Source organism: Petromyzon marinus, chromosome 3 (assembly GCF_048934315.1).
Source record: "Petromyzon marinus isolate PM22_M1 ecotype Great Lakes invasive population chromosome 3, UKy_Petmar_22M1.pri1.0, whole genome shotgun sequence".
Lineage (NCBI taxonomy): Eukaryota > Metazoa > Chordata > Hyperoartia > Petromyzontiformes > Petromyzontidae > Petromyzon > Petromyzon marinus.
Genome location: NC_133669.1, coordinates 24,949,092 through 24,973,491, shown reverse-complemented (window position 1 = coordinate 24,973,491; position 24,400 = coordinate 24,949,092). Strand labels below are relative to the sequence as shown.

The window sequence follows — 24,400 nt, the reverse complement described above, 5'->3', positions numbered from 1 at the left end:
TAAAACACGCTTGTATTTTATTTGGAGGAACATGGGAAGGCGGCTTATTTTCTATTTATTGTTTCTGTACTTACATTCTCCACAATGACGCAAATGATTTAATGCTGTTAAGTATTGCGTTTGCCATTTTCATAAGTCACGTTACTCGCAAATAAGCCTATCAGCCCTTCGTGCAGCAGCGGACTGATAAGAGTTGTACATTACAATTGTAATTCAAGACGACAACAAATTTAAGTTAAAAACAGACCGTCACAATGCGTGACAACCCAAGACAAATCTATCATCACGCAGTTTTAAGGCAGTCATCTCCGTGTATAATAAAGCACTGCATTCCCCATGCATAGTAACAAGTCACTTAAAAAATAAAACAAGCCTGTGACTGTATAACTCTAGATTTATTCGTATATGGCACCGAACGTGTGCTCACAAGTCATGTTCGTATTTGCGAGTTTGTGGAAAGTGAACATTGTACTGCACATGATAAATACATATTTCTCGTCACTTCACTGCACACATTGTTTCGCAATTCCCCACCATCCATCTCGGCACAATAGCGGGTGCCACTGTCTGACACGTTCTTCCATCAACTTACCACTTTCCTCCCACTGTGTAAACTCACAACTATCCAATCAAGACGAGCATTCTTCTCCCAGGCCCATCAAGATGCATCTCATTCCCAAATGTGGGCACTTACACAGTTGTCACAATGTACATGTGCCCGTATGAAACCTATTCGTCCTGCAGCCCATGGTCACTGCTGTTTCCTCTCTATGGAATCAACGTGGCATAGGAAAAGGAACCATTCTGAAAAGTGTCGGTACACAAAAGTTTGGTCTTGTGACAAGTGCCGACATGGCGTAACGACGTATATCCTCATATTTCCACCACTGTACTTACAGCATCTTTACATTCTACAGCATCTTTACATTCTACTTTCAACACGAATCTTATTTTAAACATCTACAGCATTTACAACGTGCAGTGGTACCGTGGCAGTTTGATGCCGTATCATCGAGGTGTACTTATATTGTCTGACATGTCTTACCAAGGCACAGAGTGAAAGCTTTATTGACAGGATATTTGCAAGACGACCATGACCCCAGTACAGTACACCAAGCAGAACCAAGCCAATGTTAAGTTACCGCAGTCCCTAAAACCAAGTGCACCCATCATGCAGTGGTAATAATAGTGGTAATAACAGCATCTTTTTTTCCCACTGGCCTACTTCACAGTGGAAGAGGGCATTCCACATCACGCTCGGTAAATGATGAGCGCTTAACGAGCAATGACCCGGTACATGCGACTGCACCGCCTCCAATTAGCACGATTGGCTACGTACCGGTGCGAAAGAAGTTCCACTTCCACACATACCCCGGCCTGGGCACTGCAGCACGATGCCTGCTATTTGATTTACAAACCCACCTCGAAATTAGTGGAGCAAAACAAGTTATTTACCAAGTTCACAGGAAAGTTAAATTCTTTGTAAAATCAAATAAAAAAAACATCTGAGCAGTAACATATGTCTTGTCACAAATAAGGTTTTCTTTTCAATTTAATTTGTAACACAAACAAAACTCATGTACACACGACTCTTATTTTCAAAATGAATATTGCTAGGCATCCAATAACCAGTTGTCATTTTGAGACTAATTTTCTAACATTGGAACACTGCTACTACACTGGCACACAATTGCCCACACGCTCAATGACTTCAGTGTCTTATTGCTTTACAGAAGCCACGCTGTGGTAATTCCTTGCCGTACTAATGGGCAGACAAGGGATCGCATCACTGATCCAGTGCAACTAGCTTTACGACGGGCGTGCTGACGACTTCATCAGCTACTTATTTTCAGTACCATTGGCATAACGCTCGCGATAATCATTCAAGTGCAGTCTGCATCGCCAAAACTGCCCCAGGTGGCACACGCACTTTACGGAAAGGCATCACAAAGTCCATTACTGCAACTGTACATGTCAGTTGTCTGCATTGCTCTGCCATTATAAACCGCATTCAATATCAAGCCAGAAGGGCCCAGGTTCAGAGGCATATAAATGACGTTCTACATACCTGGGAGCAATACAACAAAAAAACCAGGACAGTATTTGACAAAATTACGCAGAACACACCCACCCTCGTCAGATCTCACAAGCTAAGCAATATTAAGCCTGGATAGTGCTTGGATAGGCGACCATCAAGCATAATAGAGGTCATAGGCTGTGGAGCACCGGAAGGCAGTTGCGGAAAATTCCACTGTTGTCCTGTACTGTAACACTATACTCCCGCATCCCTGCTCCCAGCCATCAGCAACCCCACACTGACCAGCGTGTTGGAAGTATGGTCAAATCACCTCCATGACCCCAGGGCTCGGTGGTTATATTTACAGTACATTACCCAACCATAAATTAATAAAGAATGAAGCATCTAATCACATTCTGCATGAACCATTAAAGGAAACGTGGTTGTTTTTTTTTAATGCAGCCCGAGGGTTTCCTGGACACGCATGCACACGCACATTAGTGTGCTCACGACAGATAGGATGATTTTGGCCGCCCCGGTTTCACGGAGTGGCCGTCTTCAGAGCCGTGTCCAAACATGACGGACATGACGCTCTTGCGGCTCATAGACTGCGAGGAGGCCAGGCCGACCCCGGTTTTCTTTGCCGCGCGAAGAGGGGTTGGCGATGGTGCGGCAACGGGGCGAGCAAGGCCCGGGCGGTAGTCTGTACGGCGGATTCCACAACAGTGGCACGCAGGATCGCATCACATGCAGCACAGGCACAAAATAGACCGACAGCAGCGACATGTTCACTACACGCTGGAGCTGGGCATCATTGGACAAGCTTGCTGTTCTTGTTGCGTCGTTGAGGTCGCGCGAGGTTCAAACGAAACCAACCCTGGCCCTTCACTCAGCCAAGCCGAGGACTGCTCTTTGTCACAGTGCAGTAGTCGCCATCGGCTTCTGTTATCGGCGTCGTACATGCCAAACAATCGAGTTGCTCGGTGCTCCACACAAGCTATATATATACCCAGAAAGGATTATGGAACTTTTTAGACTAGTCGAGTGTAGCTGACAGCTCGAATAGGATTTTTTTAAACTTTTTTATCAAGGAGGATCAAGCCTTGACGGTAGACGAGGCCGACCATCAAGGTAAAGCCTGCACCTCAACTAGTTTGCCCACTGGGTCGACTCTCCCTAAGTCGGCTCACATTACGTGGGCCGTCATTGTCAGGCATTGTTATGTTTTTTAGCATGACCTACGATGCCAGACAGATGTTCTTCATGGCCATTCTAAATATATGATATTAAGGAAATGTGGTGGTGGTGGTGGTGGTAGCAATGGTACAGGTGATGGGGATGCGTACCCAGCAAGGTAATGATGTCAGCTGACGAGGAGGACGCTGGGAGGTACTGTCCTGGTCGCCGGCCGGCAGCATCTCGTGCTCCCACAAACGCCCCAAATCTGGCACAGAATCCTACTGTCACCTCGTCACTTATCTCACCATACATCATCCAACTCTCATCGCCACATCTCTTAATTAGGTATCTTGGGCATAATCTATTTGAATGAATCGATTAATCACGTGCTTAATCATCAAGCAAAAAGAACATCATTCACAATTCACCTCTTCCATCAACATTACCCACTCCGCATCTTCATCTTACCCTCGCAAGCCTGCCCTACGAATGTCAGCCTCTCCACACCTTCATGTGGCTTAACTGATGGTGATGACGCCGCTGCGTCGACAGCAGCGCACACGGAACACAACAACCACTCCACACATTCGTCAATAACACCATGGTCCTAAAGGGGAAAACAACATTCAAAGAGGCAACATTTCATCACAGCCACCTCCTCGTGGCAGCCTCACCTGTTCACCAGCAGCCTCATGACCTCCTTGTGGCCACACATGGCCGCCACGTGCAGGGGCGTGTGCCCCACGCGCGACCGCGGCTCCTCCACCCCGGGGCCTGTGGCACCCGGCGCGTGTGGTGGACGCGTTTTGTTCATTTGCTGGTAGAGTATGATGACAGCGTTGGTGTCTCCGTGCTTCGCCGCCCAGTGCAGGGCCGTGAAGCCCGACACCAAGTCCTTCTGTCGACACGCGCAGATGGGACACACGCATTCACAAACCAGTGAGGGGATTTGTCAGCGAGGGAGATAAAACTAACATCTATTCTTGCACGTCGAATTGTGCGTGGGAGAAATAATTTTTTTCGATGGCGCACGTGTTTGGCTTTTGTGACTGACTAAAGACGCTAAAATGTTAAATTATGCACCGTCAGTTTATAAAACGGGGGCGCGGCGATTACGCAGAGGCCAGAGTTCGCTTCTTGGTAAAAAGTCGTGCAGATCATCGGAACCAGTTTTGAGCTTCAGCTGGGTTGACTCAGCCTTAAACACGTGCATAGCACGGTGTGTCGACATGAACACCAGGGAGACGAAAAGCGGCTGGGCAGGGTGCTGGTCACACCTCCACCACCTTTAACAGAACTTTCCTCGAAAGTCTGTATGGCTACATACACGCCGTTTGTGTATGTATGTGCATGTGAGCACCAGCATATAAAATTAGTACCTGGTGTGATGAGTAAACATCAGCGCTGGGGAGACAAAGGTGGCCGGGTATGGTGCTAGTCACACACCCCCTCGAGTGTAGGTTCTGGCCAACATAGGTGCTTGGGAATGGCACTTGCCCCAACAACACGTTACGAGGGTATAAGGGGGATCGTTGTCTGTGTATGTGCGTGTGAACAACAACATACCGTGAGCAGCAGGTGAGGGTTGGTATGCATAATCCGGAAGAGGGAGCGGAAGTCGCCCCGGACAGCAGAAAGCATCCAGACACGTTGGACTCTGCTCAAGGTCTCTGGTTGTAGGCGGTCTCTAGAACGCTCCCGCACACGTGTCTGGCAAGAGACAAAGATCCCCCGTATAGCCTTAACAGACTTTTGGGGAAAGTGCTGTTAGCGAGCACCTACGATGGCCGGCATGGCACACGAGGTGGGTGACAGAACCACGCCCGGCCGCCCTTGTCTCCCTCGTAGCGATGTTTACAGATCGTACCAGGTACTCATTTGAGCCTGAGTCGACTTGGGGAGGCCCAGGACCGGTTCAGGTAATCGTCACTGGTGTTAGCCATAAGCGGAAATTGAACTGGGGTCGCAGGGTTCGTAGCGCAACGCGTTACCGCTGCGCCACCGCTCCCCACATGCGTCTGTATACACGCATAGACACGCGCATGTTCAGGCTCTCACACCCACATAACACAGGCAAACACATCCCTTGGAGGCACACGCACGCATCCAAACACAACAACCTGACACACACGGACACCGCGCCCCACACACGGAGCCAAATATTCTGGTACTTTGAACATATTAATTCTAGAGTCATGCAAGAACCATCTATAAATAATTCGCGATGGATTTTGACGCTGCCCCAGCATACAACGTGATGACCGGTCAGTGCGGCCGAGGCAGCGGCACACACCTCTCTCGCCGGTCCCCCGGGCTCGATCACCGCCGGCGCCGTGTCCAGGTGAACCGGCGCCACCTTCTTCACCTTGTCCTGCTGCTGCACACGACAGAAATAAAATCTTTAGTCATCCTGGAGGAATCCGGTGAGCTACGAAGCTCTTTTTCACAGATGTCCAGTACCGCGCGACAACAGCACCGAGAGCACAACTGCTGTTGAGCGGTCCATTTCACTTCCTGGCGAAGGTTCCTTGTTGTCCGATACTGTGGGTGAAGATGTCCCGATGTCTGCATGAACAAGAATGCGACAAACCTCCACATCGATGTCCATCAGCCATATTTGGTTCAATGTGCGCACGAACGGTTGTGTATAATTTGTATACGCATAACACGCGGGGCTTTTGTCTTGCGCTGTAGAGGGTAGTGTCGCCAAATAAAATGTTGTAATGTACTATGCTTCCGACCTTCATCAATTCACATTGACCAGCGTGAAGTATGGTCAACCCCCACCTCCTGCACGGTGTGGGAAGGCCCTCATCCAGCAGTGGATTGACAAATGGCAGTACTTGTACATAAACCAGCACAAGTATGCTTGTGTTTGGGCAGATGTCAATGATGTGTGGACACACACACCTCCCGCACCTTCGATTAGCATGGTTGGCTACGTGGGGTGCATAAGAAGTTCAACATACGCACAGGCCAAGACTGGACTCGTGCGTTTTGTGTACACACCCAACGCCTATGACAAGGTTATGTCATGTCTGTGCAAGCGTACAGTACCTGTGGCACCACCAGCTGCTGCTGCTGCTTGCGGAGATTGTTGCGGGAGGCGCTGTGCGACAGGATCTCGTTGATCCTGCTGACCTCCTGCGGAACGCATAGACTCCAGTCGACCGGCGCCACGGGCTTCTTCCACATGCGCGAGCCCTGTCGGCTCAGGCGGCTCTGCCCATCTCCCCCTGTCTGCGCCGCCAGCAGGCCCTTGGCCACGCGTCGGACGTTAGAGGCGAAATCCTCGTCGGCGCTTCCGTAGGAGGGGTCGTCGTCATCGTTGTCCTGTGAGCGGGGCGCGGCGGAGGATGACGACGAGGAAGGAGCCAAGGAGTGCTCCCCCGGCAGTGGTGCCGACTGCTGCTGCTGTTGTTGTTTCCACGCCGCGCGGGTGACCTGCGCCCGAGTCCGCAATGGAGAGTGGACGATTTCAGCTGCGACGCGACGCAGGTTGTCCGCCAAAGCACTGTCATCCTCAGAGTCGTAGTGGTCTTGTTGCCGTTCAATTAAAGCCTGGTCACCGCCACTCAGCTGTTCAGAAGTTACCGGCAGTGCCGTTAACAGCGCTGGTGATGGGGCCCGCGGCTCCGTGGGGACTGTCTCCATGGTTTCGGCAAACAGAGGAGGAATGTTATCCACGTCTGATTGTGTAGAGCGACGAGGATGAAGTTTGTCCAGGATGGCTCCATCGTCACAGCTGACGAGTGCAGACACGTACTCTGGGTGTACTTCCTCTCTGTCCGGTAACAAATTTGGCACGAACATGTCTTGTCCTGCCAGACTGGATTCAGAGTCTTCCAGTGGTGGGTAGGTCCAGACTTTTGGGCGTGTGTCTGTGTAGCCCAGATCTGGACGTTTATGAAACTTATCTTGATGCCTTTCCAGGTGGTGACTCTGAATATCTCCCATTGCTTGGCTTTCCATTAAAACATGGCTATCCCTGCCTAAACTCTGCGTCCGTACTGCAGGGTTGTGAAAATCTCTTTCATTGCGACGTACCTCACGATGATGCTCAAAATGGTTGTCGTTTTGATGGAGGTCCCTCAGAGACAAACTCTTTTCCGGTAAGACGAAACGAGCTGGCGGAACTGAGGGATGATCACGAGCAGGTTTTAATTCTCGATCTCCTGCATAATTATGATTATCCTGAAATTTGAAATCTTGGTCACTCTGATAGAGATCCTTCAAAGATCTGCTCTTTTCTAATACTAGTCTGTCTCTGTCCTCACTTCTGTTAATTAAAGTTTGATCTGTAAGGCTGAATCTGTGATCATCTGGCCTATATTGATTTTGAAACGAGTACGGCTGATCAGTACTCTGGAACTCGCGCAATGATTTGCTCTTTTCTAGAACAGCTCTCCTCCCAGTCTCTCGGAGTGGCTCACGTGCGTTGGCGTGAACAACATTCCAGTCTCTGGGATGACCTTCACGCCCAATCTCATCGCTGTATTCATAGAGATCCCTTAAAGATTTGCTCTTCTCTGAGAACAATTCTGGATACTCAGCAGTAGCACCGAGGAAGTCAGCAGGCTGCTGATATGAGGCCATTGATTCCCACTGATTTTCATGTTGGAGGTTGACCAAAGAGTGGCTCTTCTCCATCAGAGCCTTGGCTCGCAGCCGGGGTCGTCGCCCCTGCGTCAAGGCGTGTTTTATAAACATCGGGATGCCGCGTGCGGCCACCTCAGTTGTTGACGGCTGCCGTCTGTCTGAACTTGCGAAAGAGTGAAGTGACCCTTCCTGACGATGATCACAATCGCGTTGCTTGAACTGGTCCTGGTGCATGCGCGGAGATTGGCTACTGTGCGGGAACCAGGGACGCTGCTCACCCGCCGCCGCTGTCACGTTCTGAGATTCTCTCATTGACCTCTTCTCCTTTTCCGCCAAATCATCCTCGGTGGCATCCGGGGGAATGTCAAAACGTAGTGAGGGGAAAGAGCGGCTGCGGCTGGACGTCGCGATCGGCAAGGGCTGATTTTCTCTTGTGTTGAAGCGAGGATCCCCACGAGAACGCAGCTCGGAGGAGCTCAGGTAACGACTCATCATCGCATAGAGTGGCGGCGGCGGCAGCAGCTTACCCTGGGGTGCGTTCACATCTGGACGTCTGGAATTTTGTGCATCTGCCAGAGTCTCGGGAAGTATGTCCACGCGGCGAGTAACGGTGTGCTTTTTTTCGACTTCCATTTTCTCATCATAGTCGTTGCGGTTCAAGTCGTGCTGAGAGTGCTGGGCCGAGCTCCTCCTCCTTTCCGACTCTGCCGGTGTGCTCAGGCGCACGTCCAACTCGGACTCCCTCCATTCCTGGCTACTGTCTGATCGCCGTGAGGATTGTGATGTGGACTGCGGCAATGGCTCAACACGAACAAATGCGGGCAAGTTTACCTTCGTCATTGCTACACCTCTCTGAGGATCGTTATCTCGAGTGAACGTAATGGAGGGGATTTCACTTCCAGGTTGCGGGTATTGCTTGTTCCACTGATCAGTTCTTTCCAATTCCAGATAATCATCTGCGCGTTCATGTGACCGATCGGGCATGGTAGCCCGCTCGCCCTCCATCTGCAAATGATGCCACCCAGCACCGTGTAGCGGAGGGTCATGCGCCCTGTGCGGGTATTCAGCACCTTGCCCAACACTGCCACCTCCTTCCCGCGTTTCTAAAGTCATATACATGTTCTCTTCGCTCAGCTGGCTGCCTTGGGGGTTTGGTTCATTTAGATAGAGGTCTTGTGCTGCTTCCCAACCGCCACGTGGCACATCAGTTCTGAGTCTGCCAACAGCTGCCTCTACATAGGGCCTGGTGCTTTCGCGGACATGGTCATGGTTATCACTCCATTCCCTCTCATGGCTCTGGAACTGAGTTCCGGGTTCTACGCCCGAATCATAAACACCAACTGACGGTCCATAATATCCAGAGGTTGACCAACAGTCAGAGCGATGTCTTTCAGAAATCGACTGCTCTTCCCTGCCATAGCTGCTGTTGTAATATGCACCTGGTGATATGTACATGTCAGTATCTGGACGTTCCAGGGTTCTATTTCCATCCCTATGAATATGTTCAGGAAGAGACTGACCTTCCCAGTAGGGTTGCTCTAATTGCATCTGATCTCTGTGTCCATCTGTATGTGGGTGTGTGACAGAATCTCCATGGCTGTACTCAAATGGCAAAACTTCTCTTTGATGCCAGCCTTCAATGGCAGTGTTCCTGCTCCATTGGCTAGTTTCCTCAGTGCTGCTCTCCATTTGGCCGGTTGCTCCATGAATCTCATGCCACTGATCAACGTGAACATGTCTGCCTTGTGGTTCAAGTGCGTGTGATGGCATTGCCCATTGGTCGGACGATAGTGAAACCCGTTCTGATTGGCTGTCATCTGTGTTGCTTTCTGATTGGCCAACTGCACCTGGAATCACTTGCCAATGCTCACCATGAATATGCCTCGCATCGGAGGAGTTAGAGTACTTGGATTGTGCTTCCCATGCAGCCACCGCAGGTTCCCATCCGTCAGTTAGTCCTGACACTGTATCTGGTGCGAATCCTCCTGTCCTCTCATCAGAGACCAAACCTGCACTCTCCCTGCATTCGTCGCCACGCAGAAACTGCGATGCTCCAGTGCTGCTGCCCGCTTGTACGGGATGGCTCGAAACGCCACCCTGCTCATCTCGATCGCCAATGCGCCACTCGCCCACTTGCTGAGCTGCCTCAGCGAGACTCGACCCAACCAGGACTATCCCAAACCCCTTTGAGAAGTCAAGAGGCTTGACGTCAGATGGGACGGGTTCTGGCTCCGGTACATCCACTTGCCCTTCCCCTACGGCGCAGTAGTAGCCTCGTCGCTCCTCCTCACCGTAGCTTCCCACTTGCGCCGACATCAATGACCCGGGAGGCGATGATGCCCATGATGATGTCGACCCCGCTCCCATGGAATCACTAAGGTGGTGGCTTTGCTCTTCTCCTGGAATAAAATAATGTTCATCACTCCTCCTGTCTTCCAGATAGCGATCGCCTCCTTGTCCTTCTCGCGAGCCCATCCTGTCTCCCTGCCCTTGCCTCTGCAAATTCATCTGCTCCTGGCTGCTCCTCCGGTCGCTCCGCCGCTGCCCGCTAGCGCCGCTCGTTCCTCCCTTCAAGAGTGCAGCATAGCGCTTGCGCAGGCGCACGCACGTAGCTCCATTAGTCTTGGTCACAGTCGCAACGGCGTTCACGCATTGCTTGAAGCATTGACGAGAACGCTCTCTCATCTCCGCATCTCCCGACTCTAAGAAGTCGCGGAAGTGCTTGCGCAGATCAGCATTCGGCACTTCCCCACCGCGCGAAACAAGGAAGTTCAGGACATCATCCTCGCTCAGTCGTAATGCAGCCATCTGTTCGTACGCACACACAAAAAAAACTTGCACGCATTCACCAACAGTTCACACGCATACAGTAAACATGATACTTGCTACCTTGGCTTGCTTCATATATAGTCCATTGCCATTGTTTTTTTCAATTGTATTAAATTTGTATGAAACTGGATCTTCCACTGGTTCAAAACACACGATATTAAGCTGTAGCTAAGAGGGATTCAGCTATAGGCAATTCAAGCCCCATATTACTTTATCCTTATCACCAAATCTTCATCACCTGAACTCTCATCACCTGATTCTCAAAACTCTCATTACCTGGATTACCATCACCTGGACTCTTTAAGACCCTCATTACTAAGACTCCGGTATCATCACCAGAAACTTAAAAACTCTCGTCATCTGAACCCAGGACACCTTCATCACCAGATTCCCGATGCCACACACCAATCAGCAGTACCTGAATCACCTGGACCTCAAAACCATTAGCATTTAAAACGTCAGATCCTTATAACGAAAACGGGGCCTTTAAGGCATTCATCATTGGAAGCATTATTACCTGTACAGCGGGACATCTGGATCCCAAAATCATCATCATCATCATCCGGGCCCTCATCGTGAACCCTCTTCACTTCCGACCTCCAGACCCTCATCGCGTGAACCCCCTTCACCTGGGACTCCAAATCCTCATCGTGTTAACCCCGTTCACCTGGGACTCCAGACCCTCATCGCGTGAACCCCGTTCACCTGGGACTCAAGACCCTCATCGCGTGAACCCCCTTCACCTGGGACTCCAAATCCTCATCGCGTGAACCCCCTTCACCTGGGACTCCAAATCCTCATCGCGTGAACCCCCTTCACCTGGGACTCCAGATCCTCATCGCGTGAACCCCCTTCACCTGGGACTCCAAATCCTCATCGTGTTAACCCCGTTCACCTGGGACTCCAGACCCTCATCGCGTGAACCCCGTTCACCTGGGACTCAAGACCCTCATCGCGTGAACCCCCTTCACCTGGGACTCCAAATCCTCATCGCGTGAACCCCCTTCACCTGGGACTCCAAATCCTCATCGCGTGAACCCCCTTCACCTGGGACTCCAGATCCTCATCGCGTGAACCCCCTTCACATGGGACTCCAGATCCTCATCGCGTGAACCCCCTTCACCTGGGACTCCAAATCCTCATCGCGTGAACCCCCTTCACCTGGGACTCCAAATCCTCATCGCGTGAACCCCCTTCACCTGGGACTCCAGATCCTCATCGCGTGAACCCCCTTCACCTGGGACTCCAGACCCTCATCGCGTGAACCCCGTTCACCTGGGACTCCACACCCCGCGTCGCGTGAACCCCGTTCACCTGGAACTCCAGATCCTCATCGCGTGAACCCCCTTCACCTGGGACTCCAGATCCTCATCGCGTGAACCCCCTTCACCTGGGACTCCACACCCCGCGTCGCGTGAACCCCGTTCACCTGGGACTCCAAATCCTCATCGCGTGAACCCCCTTCACCTGGGACTCCACACCCCGCGTCGCGTGAACCCCGTTCACCTGGGACTCGACACCCCGCGTCGCCCGACGTAACACCCCTGAAGCGGGGGCATCTGCTCACCTTGCCGCGATAGGCGGGAGGTCGAGTCGGGGAATCTCCACGAAGCGGGCCGTACAATTCAGCACATCACGACAACCACGAACTCGACCACAACAACCGACGCGACAACAGCAGCAGCAGCAACAACAACAACGGCGGCAGCAGCAGCAGCAGCAAGCGGCAGCTTCAGACGCGCGGACACCACCACCGACTTCGCGTCGCCATTCGCGCCCAGGTGTCACTTCCGGAGCCAAGGTGCCCGAGGTGACGTGATGCGCCTGACGTCACGCGATGTTGATTTAGATTCCTCAGTCCGCTTGCGCACGGGGAAAGGGGCCTCGCTTTGCTTCTCGTAGCCCGGGTAAGCGCGCGACTGCCTCGGCTCCGGGCTCCAACCCACTCGACCGAGAATGGGTGTTCGGTACCATCCATTGTGGAAATTGCTTATACTGTAATACTATTCTGGCGGTATATTATCTATGGACCACTAATGTTCTAGATAGCAAGGTCAGGGTGATAGGTTTTCATGAGAAATATGTCAATTATAGAATACCATAATACAGTATATTGTTTTGATAAATGGGGCGCGTCTCTAAAGTTTGACATTTTGCAAGCCAGTATTTCTGCTTGTGGTGAATACTGCATAGGGTGGTATTTGCCCGTCAGGTGGGGTGTTTGTGGAATGTGCGCGGTGAGTATTGTAGCAGAGTACAACACGCAGGGCTTTAAACTTGATTTGGAGCATTCGTGACTGCAGGAATTACTCTTTGGTCCTTTCGGTAAAGTCACGTAGAAAGAAAAATAAATGAAATAATACAAAAGGACGTTTCGATTGCAACACAAGCAATCGTCATCAGGCACGAACGAAAGAGAAAGCAAGCCTAGTAAACTTAGAAATATAATGCAATACGACACAGTCGGCTAGACAAAACACAGACACGAAGACACACAGACAGACACATAAGCAGAGAGAGATAACACAGAGACACACAGAGACACAGAGAGAGATAATACAGAGACACACAGAGAGATAACACAGAGACACACAGAGAGAGACACACACATAGACACACAGAGAGATAACACAGAGACACACAGAGAGATATAACACAGAGACACACAGAGAGAGATAACACATAGACACACACAGAGATATAACACAGAGACACACAGAGAGAGATAACACAGAGACACACAGAGAGAGACACACACATAGACACACAGAGAGAGATAACAAAGAGACACAGAGAGAGATAACAAAGAGACACAGAGAGAGATAACACAGAGACACACAGAGAGACACACACATAGACACACACAGAGAGATAACACAGACACAGAGAGATAACACATAGACACACAGAGAGATACACACACAAAGACACACACAGAGAGAGATAACACAGAGACACACAGAGAGATAACACAGAGACACACAGAGAGAGATAACACAGAGACACACAGAGAGGTACACACACATAGACACACACAGAGAGATAACACAGAGACACACAGAGAGAGACACACAACATAGACACAGAGAGAGATAACACAGAGACACACAGAGAGATAACACAGAGACACACAGAGAGATAACACAGAGACACACAGAGAGAGAGATAACACATAGACACACAGAGAGAGACACAACATAGACACAAAGAGAGAGATAACACAGAGACACACAGAGATACACACACAAAGGCACACACAGAGAGAGATAACAAAGAGACACAGAGAGAAACAACACATAGACACAGAGAGAGATAACACAGAGACACACAGAGAGAGACACAAATTGACACACAGAGAGAGATAACACATAGACACAGAGAGAGATAACACAGAGACACACAGAGAGATACACACACAAAGGCACAGACAGAGAGAGATAACACAGAGACACACAGAGAGATACAGACACAAAGGCACACACAGAGAGAGATAACACAGAGACACACAGAGAGAGAGATAACACAGAGACACAAAGAGATACAGACACAAAGGCACACACAGAGAGATAACAAAGAGACAGAGAGAGAAAACACAGAGACACATAGAGAGAGATAACACAGAGACACACAGAGAGATAACACAGAGACACACAGAGAGATACACACACAAAGGCACACACAGTGAGAAATAACACAGAGATACACAGAGAGACACACACACATAGACACACAGAGAGAGATAACACAGAGACACACAGAGAGATACACACACAAAGGCACACACAGAGATAGATGATAAAGAGACACAGAGAGACAACACATAGACACACAGAGAGATAACACAGAGACACACAGAGAGATACACACACAAAGGCACAAAGAGAGAGAGATAACACAGACACAGAGAGATAACACAGAGGCACACAGAGAAAGATAACACAGAGACACACAGAGAGAGACAACACAGAGAGATAACACAGAGACACACAGAGAGAGACACAAAGACACACAGAGAGACAACACAGAGACACACAGAGAGAGACACACAACATAGACACAGGGAAAGATAACAGAGACACAGAGAGAGAGAAAACACACTTCATAAAAAGTGGCTTAGTTTATTATCACGCCACACTGTATCTCTCGCTGTGGCTCGTAACGTGAATATTAAAGTCCACATGATGAAACTCTATCGATGTACATAATACATTATTATAAGAATAATAGTACCCAGTAAAATCCTGAGTTTCAAGACTCTTTTCCATGAGGTTCCTGCAACATTGGGACGTTTGGCCAGTCCCATTCGTGAGATTTTGGCTTCTCGTGGGAAAAAAACCCACCAGAGAACGTGGATAAATCCCACCAAGGATGTCACTCAAAGTTCCGCACAGATGGATTCAGTAATCAATTGCTGTATTGCCTATTCTAGATTTGAAGCTTTCGTGACTGCAAGGATCCATACTCTTTGGTTCTATTCGGTAAAGTCACTCCAGCGCTGTCCTCGAGACAGTCTGGTCCTTTCACCTGGTGAAGGCCACTTGTGTTGTGGCCGAAACGTAGTGAATTTTTTTGTTTTATACTTTTACGTGACTTTACCGAATAGAACCAAAGAGTATGCTGTATTGTCATCTCGTGGACACCTCGCAGCCAATTTAACACTTCGGCTTTCGCGACCAATATTATGACTACTACTATAATGAGCCAAGAATGTCTGTTTGTGCGTGACGTCACTCCACATGCCCCCCCCCCCTTCATTAGGGGCCGTCCATAAATGACGTCACGCGATTTTGGACGATTTTTGATCCCCCCCTCGTCACACGGCGTCACAAAAAGTCAGACCCCCCCCCCCTCAAATATGACGTCACAAAGCTCTGCCCCCCTCAAAAAATAAAACATGCTTCAAATCGCTTTAAACTATTGTCATTGAAGTGCGTATTTAATGTGGCGCTGCACTCTGATGTTGTAGTAGAAAACATCAAAAAGTATATTTAATTAAGTAGAACGTGTTGTCTATATTTAAAGTTGCGCATTTTGATGTGACGTCACATTTCTCAACCCCCCCCCCCTCGTCACACATCGTCACAAATGTCTGATCCCCCCCCCCCGGGTGCGTGACGTCATTTATGGACGGCCCTTTATATTAATGAGCGGATAGATTTTTACACTCGCGCAGAAGAAGATCGAGCAGAAATAAATTTGTCGCATATTCGCTTTAAGTTAGACGTTTATTTATTGAAAGTGAATCTAATAAATAATTCTACGCAGCAACAAAGTGGATTTGGTGTCTTTATTTCTTCAGCACTTGAGACAAAAGGTTAGTCTAATTTATGCTTCTGCATTATGGTAAAATAGAGATTTATCGGTGAATTTCCAGATATTGTATCGAATTAAAATTATTTCAACAGTGAATATGAACAAATTGAAGGTCAATTATATACAGTGCTAGTGACTTTTTTTGTTGCAGGAATCACTGCCATTAATACAGTGCTATAGTGAAATGCAGTTAAGTGTTTGATGACTTACTTTTATGCAAGGATTCACTGCCATTAAATTTACACAAGATACAATTATACTCTGCTCAATTTATTTTGTGAATATTACAGCTTCCGTCCTAGGACGGGCAAAGAAGCTAGTTCATAATAAAGGTTGTTTGGGTTTGATCGTGTAAGTATAATTGTGTCGAAACCCTCCACCACCCGACACGGCCAATCAGTAAGGGATTTGTCATCTGAGTACGACGTTTCGCTGGTAATTACATCCAACATCATCGGGCGATTTGCCAGTCTCACATCCAAACACTAACCAGGCTCCAACCCGTTGAGTCCCGGGATTTTCTAAGTTGAGTTTATAAGTAATTTTTTGTTACACAAGTGTTATTATTTACAGTAGAGCAAATAGTGTATCGTTCAAATGAGGCGTGATTTTTTTAAAGTTGATTTTATAAGTGTAGGTAAACTTGCTACATGAGTTTTTTCTCTGTGACCTGTAGTTTTTGTTTAAGTAAAAAAAAAGTAAACTAGAAATAAGTATTAAGTAAAAAAAAGTAAACTAGAAATAAGTAAAAATGTAATGGCTAGCATCTCGAGAGTGAGCCCCGTTGGGTTGGCGGCCAGGCCGCTACCCGCCATATCTCTGCACTGAGACCGGGAGGCCCCGCTCGCATGCCGCGGGGGGCTCAGCCTATGGGGGGGCTTCTCTGCCCGTTGGGGCCCGGGAGGCGAGCGGGGCTCGAGACGCTGTTCCAGCGCCTGCACTCACTGCGGCAAAGCTGTGCGAGGTCCGGGGACTTTCCCCTAGGCCCACGGGTGGGGCCTAGATGGCGAGTCTTCAGGATGCTAACCACGGCAACCAGGGTGTCTCGGTCCATATTTATAGCATGGTCGTTAGTGGTACGTCTACGCCATGGGTATACTTTGTACGTCTATTGTGCTCGCAGCGAACTAAATGTTTTCTCTTTATATAGGAAAAAAAACGTGCGTATATGGCAATGACGGTGTTTGTTTTCAACTAAAGCATAATGGGTACCGTTTTTTTAAAATAAAAACATTAGTTTACCACGGCGCCATATATTATGTTAATTAGGATTGGTTGCAGGCGCGTCATCGCCTACGCGCCAATCATTGAGGACAACAGTGAATGTGCCGTTCAAACATTCATTACCTCTACGCTATAGGGACACTTTCATCGCGTGTCGTATGCAATCACACGTTAAATATGTTTTATATAAGTAGATTCATAAAAAAAGGTTTAGATTAACTAAACGTGAATACACGCAACATTTATTTACTAAAGTACAAGAGTGGCTACTTTTTTTTCAATGATTATAAACAGATTCGTTTTCCCTCGGCTGCATAGATTATGTTAATAGATCTCGCGTGCATTTAATATCGTTGGGCAGTTAGATTCCCCACCTAGGATAAGCGAGGCCCCGCCTTACTCGGCGTCTGATTGGTGGGGAGGCGCCTTATCGCCTGCGCGCCAGCCAATGCCCCACCGTGCAGTGCTTCATTTCAAACAATCGCGATGCTCGGATCGAGTCTTAGCGCCTATCCGTTGTAGGTAATCTAAGCGAGTTGCTTGTTCTTGCGCCAATGGAATATTTAATTTTTTTTTAATTGAGGACCATCGAGAACACGACAGCGAAAATGTTTGTTCTCTTCACGCGGGGTAAATATACGGTTCGGTGTTCCGTGGATTAAAAAAAAGTCAGATTTTCACACGAAGACATTACTAAATAAAGGTATTTCAATTACAACATTGCTGACACAGTGCATTGTGGGAATGTTTGTTGTGCAATTGCATTTCTTGGCGCGATTCCCGTTGATTGGTGGAGACCTCTCCCACATTAACATAATCTGCCCCGCCCATCTCTAAACCTTTATAAACAGCTTGCCCTCAGAGGATAACCTCCCAGTTCCTCATGACTGCTTGTGTTGCGATTTAAACGTTGTGATATTTTTATTATTTTTTATTCACTTTATCTTTATTATTTTTCTGCGTGACCGAAAGAACCATAGAATGCGATTTACATTTAAAAGGTGTCCTTTGGTATTTATAGTATTGTGATTTTCTACGCTACGTCGTCTCACGTTACATACACGTTTTTTGTGTATAATGTAATCGTGGATGTATCTTTTGTTAATAAACCTGTTTATGAAAGAAAAATAATGCCTACGCTTTTTAAAAGAAAATAAATACAGATTAGTTTACCTCGCGAGCATAAATTATGTTAATAAATCCCGCGCGTGCGCAATCGGTTTCATTTAAATCGTACGGCGGTCGGCCGTAGTGCCGCCCCACCGATATATTTCCCACCGCGGATAAGCGACGCCCCGCCTCATTCGGATCTTGATTGGTTACGTTTACGTCACCGCCTACGCACCAACCAATGGGGTCGCCTCGGCTACTGCCGTCGATGGCAGTCCATCCAATCGGGTGGCTCGGAGGGGCGAGCGGCGCCTATCCGCTGTAGGCAATATAAGCGGGTGGCACCGCCTGTTCATGCCCCATCGGAGCTACACGCAGCGCCTTACAGCCAACTCACGGTGAGTGGGGACCAACGTTAAACATTTTATTTTCTTATTTTTTTATCGAAGCCGATATCGAATCCAATTACAACGCGGATTTTTTTCTCGCCTTTAACTCTTAACTCGCGCTCGGTTAGCGATTGGGAAGAGCGTGTCTTTACAAATGGAAATTCGTCGTCGTTTTTGGGCCCTCCGATCGTGGCTCCGCCGTTGTTGCGGATAAGGAATCGTGGCCATGATTTTATTTTTTTTCGCTTTGCCCCGCCGCTTGTTCTTCCCCTCAAACCCGAGCGGGCGGCGGGGGGGGAGGAAAAAAAATGTGGAGATTTTTAATCCGTCGCGAGTGAATTTGCTTTTAAACTCCGTGGCCGCCACTGGCCGCTCGCGGGAAGAGGGAAGCGCTTCCTACGGAGAGGGCTCCTTTGTTCGCAGTGACATGGCCGCCCTTCTGCCCGGGCCGCCGTTGCCTGTCTTATTTAATTATTTACATCATCATCATCCCGCCCGCGCGCGCTGCCTTCATTTATTATTTCTTATTCCTTCCCTCCCCCACCACCGCCTCTCCGTTAAATTCATTATTTACTTGTTATTGCTGTTTGTGCTGAGCAGCCGGCCCAACCCGGTTTAACGCAGTTTCACAATAGTTTTTTTGTTGTTGGGTTTCCTTGTAAAGTTTTTCTCTCTTTCCTCCTTCACCGCGGGCGGTCTCTTTATCTCGTTGGGTCCAAGGAGACACCCAGGTTTTGTTGGCGGCACATCAGACCCGGGACATGTTTGTTTTTAAGACCTGGTTTATGTTAAAATAAATTTTGATACATCGGGGGGGAAATATTTAAATGGAAAGGGTAATTATACCAGGCCTGTTAGGGGGGAGACCTGGGTTCGCAAGGAAAATGAGGCTTGTTAAAACGGGGAACACGAGTTCAGGTATTTAATGAAGACCCGGTACACAGGTTAAAGGAGAAATGGTCTTTATGGGAACATGGTACAGTACACACAACATTAAACCAGGGAGACCTGGCACAAAGGGAAAATGACACCTTATCGGGTAGCTCATCCATTAAGGCACCTTAAACCTGTAATTTTTATTTGACCAGGTAAGCCCCACTGAACTATACAGTATATCTTTTTCTATTAACGACCTGTCCAGACTCTCTGGTTCTTTCGGTAAAGTCACTTAGGAGGAAATTAAATACTAGAAATACCTGTCCACAAATGAGTAAGTGGCTTGTGTGGAAATTTCTAACAGCCAAATATTCTAAACGCATGTTTCTAAATGTGGAGGGAATAACCTGAGGACCCGGAGAAAAATCCACGCGACCACGTGGAGAACAAACTCCAATATACAGGCTGGGCCATAAGTAACTGCCTGATTTTAAATAGCGTTATTTTGGTTTTAGAAGCCTGGGAGTTAATGAAAAACTTGTATACACCTGAGCAGCGTGCAAGAATAGTTAACATTTCTTTCCGGAACAATTGTTCAATTATTTCAACACAGACTATCGCAGATATTTTAAAAGTCAACCGACTCCACCATATTTGGGCGTTAATTTCCCGGTTTCGGGAATTGGGAACAACGAATATTGGTACAGAACTTGCATCTTTTTCCATTTAAGATTCAGCTGGTGCAAGAATTGCAGGTTCTGGGGTTCGGTAAAAATAATTATATCGAATCTCCATGAATTCAATAATTTTCTAGCCTTTAGTTTGTTTTTCATTTTTCGAACGTTATAGGCCAAACTAATCGGGTAGTTACTTATGGCCCACCACCCTGTACATGCATCAGGGTCGGCATCGAATTTACCTGTTTAGGGAGACCTGGCACTTCGAGAAAATGAGACTGCATCTATGGAGAGACTTGGTTCATATGAATACAGAACTGATCCATAGTGACACCTAGTATTTGATTCATGGACACAATTAAGCAAATCCCATTGAGCCACATGAGACCTGGTCATGAGATCACTGAAACTTGATTTAACATGTACAGGGAGATTAAATCTGGTCCTTGGGAGAACCAGTTTATAAGGACAAATTTTACCCAAGATCCTACTAATAGTAAAAGGAGATGAAACCTACTTTTACATTGATCTGTGTACACGACACTTGATTCAGTTACGTGGTATTATTGAATGCGAAGGAGTTTGTGGCAATTTTGCTCATGACCACTCGTGCTGGGTGTGCAGATTAGCGCCATGGGACGCGGCGACCCCAGCAAGCCGCGCGGGCGCATGTCGTCCTACGCATACTTTGTGCAGACGTGTCGCGAGGAGCACAAGAAGAAGCACCCCAACGACTCTGTGGCTTTCACCGACTTTTCCCGCAAGTGCAGCGAGCGCTGGAAGGTAATATCCCACTTCTCTACAAACACTGCAAGCCGAAAAATATAAATTAAGATTCCCTGAGGCTTGTTAAAAGATCGTTATTTTTTAACAGGATATTGCATGTAGGCTAATGGAGCTAAGAGTAAAAGGATAAGACTGGACAAACGAGACGAATCTTGCAAATTGCATCCCAGAATCGTCACAACACCTCTTAGCCTGTGGGGTGAACAACTATATCCGAAATATTACTATTGAGATGTCTAGCCATTTGTATGGTCCACAGTGTCGTCTAATCAGAAATATTTGCTCCAGGGGTTGTCTCCAAAGGAGAAGCTGCGGTTCGAGGACTTGGCGCGTGCGGACAAGACTCGCTATGACACCGAGATGAAGGACTATGCCCCAGCGCGTGGTGGACGCGGCGGCCCTGCGCAGCGCAAGAAGAAGGACCCCAATGCCCCCAAGCGGCCCCCGTGTGTTCCCATGCCCTTTACACACAACATGCACCATTACACACATGTGAAAATGAACGTGTATACGGGGTGGGGATCCTGCAGTCTGGCCCCGCCACTTCATTACAATCGGCCTGTGGTCTAACTGCTTCGAAATGGCTCTCAAATTAAAGTTGTCACTGCAATCGTCTTGGCTGCACGAATGCATACTAGAATTTTGGTGCGTTTTAACTGGAAATACTTCATAATTTTGGTGTGCTCTGGCAGTGATAAGTGACTGAGGTGTCACTTCAATGTGTGGATATCGATCTGGCCCTCTGTAAGGAATGGCAATTGGAAAGGGTTCCCTGCCCCTGGTATATATTATATGCCTGCCAATACTGTGCACAAAACTAGTGTCCACTGCATAGGCTTGTTTCTTATTTGCACCCAGCTTGCATTATGGTACTGTGCTGCCCTATTGTGCTTCTCTGCTGGCTGTATTGCTTCCTTGGCTGTGCTTCCTTTCTGAGGTGCGAGCGGGGGGGATCCGTTGTCTTGCGGGGATTCTCATGCATGGCGCACGATGCACATGTAACCGCTTCCCCCGCCCCAGGTCCGCCTTTTTTATTTTTTGTGCCGACTTCCGGCCGCAGATCAAGGCGGACAACCCGGGCATGGTGATTGGCACCATCGCCAAGCGACTCGGGGAGATGTGGGGTCGGCAAACAAATGAAAACAAAGCTCCGTACGAGCACAAGGCCAACATACTCAAGGAGAAGTACAAGAAGGTACAATGCTTTCACTTCTTCCAGCAGTCAACACACTTGTTACCGGCTGACTTTGAAGCCTGACTGTTTAAATTCCTCAAGCGTTTGCAGAAAGCAAACTGCATACTGATGCCTATCTGAATGCAGATTCGCATCATCATCCAGCTCGGATATCCTCTCTTATCAAGACGCTCATACATCGGGCTAAAACAGTGTCAGATGGTGAAAGTCTAGTGAGGGAGATCAAACGCGTTAAAGAAGCATTACGACAGAATGGCTACAATGCTAAAATTAACAGCGCTGAATGCCAAATAACGATGGCAAAGCAACACTGCTGAAAGCGATCAGATTATTAAACAATTTTAAATTCCAAATACCTCAGGAGTAACTGACAAATTAGCCCGTGTTTTGCAAAACATTACAGTAAGATTTGGCACAGTACACAAAATTCAAAAACTAGTATCTTGCACTAAAGACGAATTACCTAAATTATCAACAGAAGGTGTATATCGGATTAATTGTATGTGGCAGATGCTATATTGGACAGACGGGACGTAACATCAGCATAAGAATAAAAGAACACCAAAGAAATATTAAATTATCTCAAACACAACTGTCGGCAGTGGCAGAACATGCTTGTCAACAAGGACACTCAATTGATTTTGATAACGTTGAAGTGTTGTGTAAAACTAATTATTACTGGCAAAGACTAATTAGAGAATCCATTGAAATGAAGAGAAATACAAATAACTTTAATAGCTCTGACAGCTACAGGCTTAGTGCAGCTTGGAAGCGTATTGTTAAATAATACATATTACAATTCCTTATAGGGGAAACACGTACTAATTAACGGATTACTAACGTAGCATATAATCACAACTCATTACAACTAATTACTAATCTACAACTCAATAATCATAACCATTGACTGATTACCAATCGATTATATAATTACAATACCCCCCCCTCCGCCTCAAATCACTGCACCTGAATGAGTTAAATGATGACGTCACCCTGCTGCTCTATTTAAGACTGGGAGCAAGTGAGGGCTTTACCATTCTGGCGAATTGCCCGATGCTGGATGTAATTACCAGCGAATCGTACTCAAACCGGTGTGTTGAGTGAATCCACAACATTTACAGTGGGCTAAAGTAGTGAACTAATTGTCGTCTGTCAACGTGACACTTTTTTGCTGATTGGCCGTGTCGGGTGGTGGAGGGTTACGACACATTTATAAATAACCCAATCTAACCCAAATACCTTTATTATGAACGATATTGGTTGCGAAAGCCTACGTGTTAAACTGATGTAATTATGGTTGGGAATTACTGCTAGAAAATATTAAAGATCCCGTGCCTTTTTTTCCCAAGAGTGGACTTTTGTGTTGGTGCCTAATGAAAATATTATATAACTTTGAATGTATGGAAAAATAACCCCTGTGCTGTCTGGGTCTCAGTTATTTAAACATCATCGTGCTCATCAAGGCATTGAGTCGAATTGCAGTATCGCAGTGGATTTCTTTGTTTTTCCCACATTCGCAAGCACAAAGCTCCATAGAGCCTTATGACAACCTGGCATACAGATGCTGCCCTGGTTAGTTCGTGAAATCTCAATATTGGGACGTGTGCCTGGGTGACTTGCTGGTGGGGCGCATCTAAGCAGGCGTGTGTTGTCAACGCAGGATGTGGCTGCGTACCAGCGCTCAGGAGCAAGTGCGAGTGGTGCACACAAACCAGCAGCAGCTGCTCCCAAGCGAGGAAAGCCGGCCGCGACAGCCCCAGCGCCCGCCCGTCACGAAGATGACGAAGACGAAGATGATGAGGAGGACGAGGAGGGAGACGACGACGATGATGACGACGACTACGAGGACGACGAGTGATTGCGCCGTCAGACGCCGGCGATCAGCTGGGTCTGACGAGGCAATGGGGAGGCGAAGCCTCTAGGCGGCCGATTGCCAAGAAGCAACTGCATAACGGTTGCTGTTAGTAACGTGTTTTCTTGGGCAGTCATTTTTAATGTTAACCTGTTAAGGAACAGCAGGGTTTTGTGTGTGCGTGTGTGTGCGTATATATGTATAATTTATATATATACACATGTACAGCTCCCCCATGCAACGCGTGCCCGTGCGCTACTGGTTTATTTTGTAACGGTTGTTTTCTCTTTTTTGTTTAAGTAGCCCGTTTTATGCCAATTTGACGTTGGATTAATTAAAAACGTGTACATTTTA

At 47.8% G+C, this 24,400-nt stretch overlaps 2 protein-coding genes across 3 annotated transcripts; one reads left to right on the top strand and one right to left on the bottom strand.

Moving 5' to 3' along the window:
- Window positions 1-376: 376 nt before the first annotated feature.
- LOC116957833 (uncharacterized) lies at window positions 377-12,454 on the bottom strand. Of its 2 annotated transcripts, none has more exons than XM_032980241.2 (7): window positions 12,192-12,454; window positions 6,254-10,603; window positions 5,490-5,573; window positions 4,763-4,906; window positions 3,871-4,094; window positions 3,364-3,461; window positions 377-2,720 (listed from the first exon to the last, which is right to left on the bottom strand). In XM_032980241.2, the coding sequence occupies exons 2-7, from the start codon at window positions 10,601-10,603 to the stop codon at window positions 2,524-2,526; spliced, it is 5,097 nt and encodes a 1,698-aa protein (XP_032836132.2). In that variant the 5' UTR covers window positions 12,192-12,454; the 3' UTR covers window positions 377-2,523. The 2 variants fall into 2 exon arrangements, with proteins under 2 accessions (XP_032836132.2, XP_032836140.2); XM_032980249.2 differs by having other exon boundaries at window positions 5,490-5,570.
- Window positions 12,455-18,048: 5,594 nt separating this feature from the next.
- On the top strand, window positions 18,049-24,400 carry LOC116957819 (high mobility group protein B2-like). Its single transcript, XM_032980218.2, has 5 exons — window positions 18,049-18,669; window positions 20,838-20,996; window positions 21,288-21,445; window positions 22,020-22,194; window positions 23,855-24,400. The coding sequence occupies exons 2-5, from the start codon at window positions 20,847-20,849 to the stop codon at window positions 24,050-24,052; spliced, it is 681 nt and encodes a 226-aa protein (XP_032836109.1). The 5' UTR covers window positions 18,049-18,669; window positions 20,838-20,846; the 3' UTR covers window positions 24,053-24,400.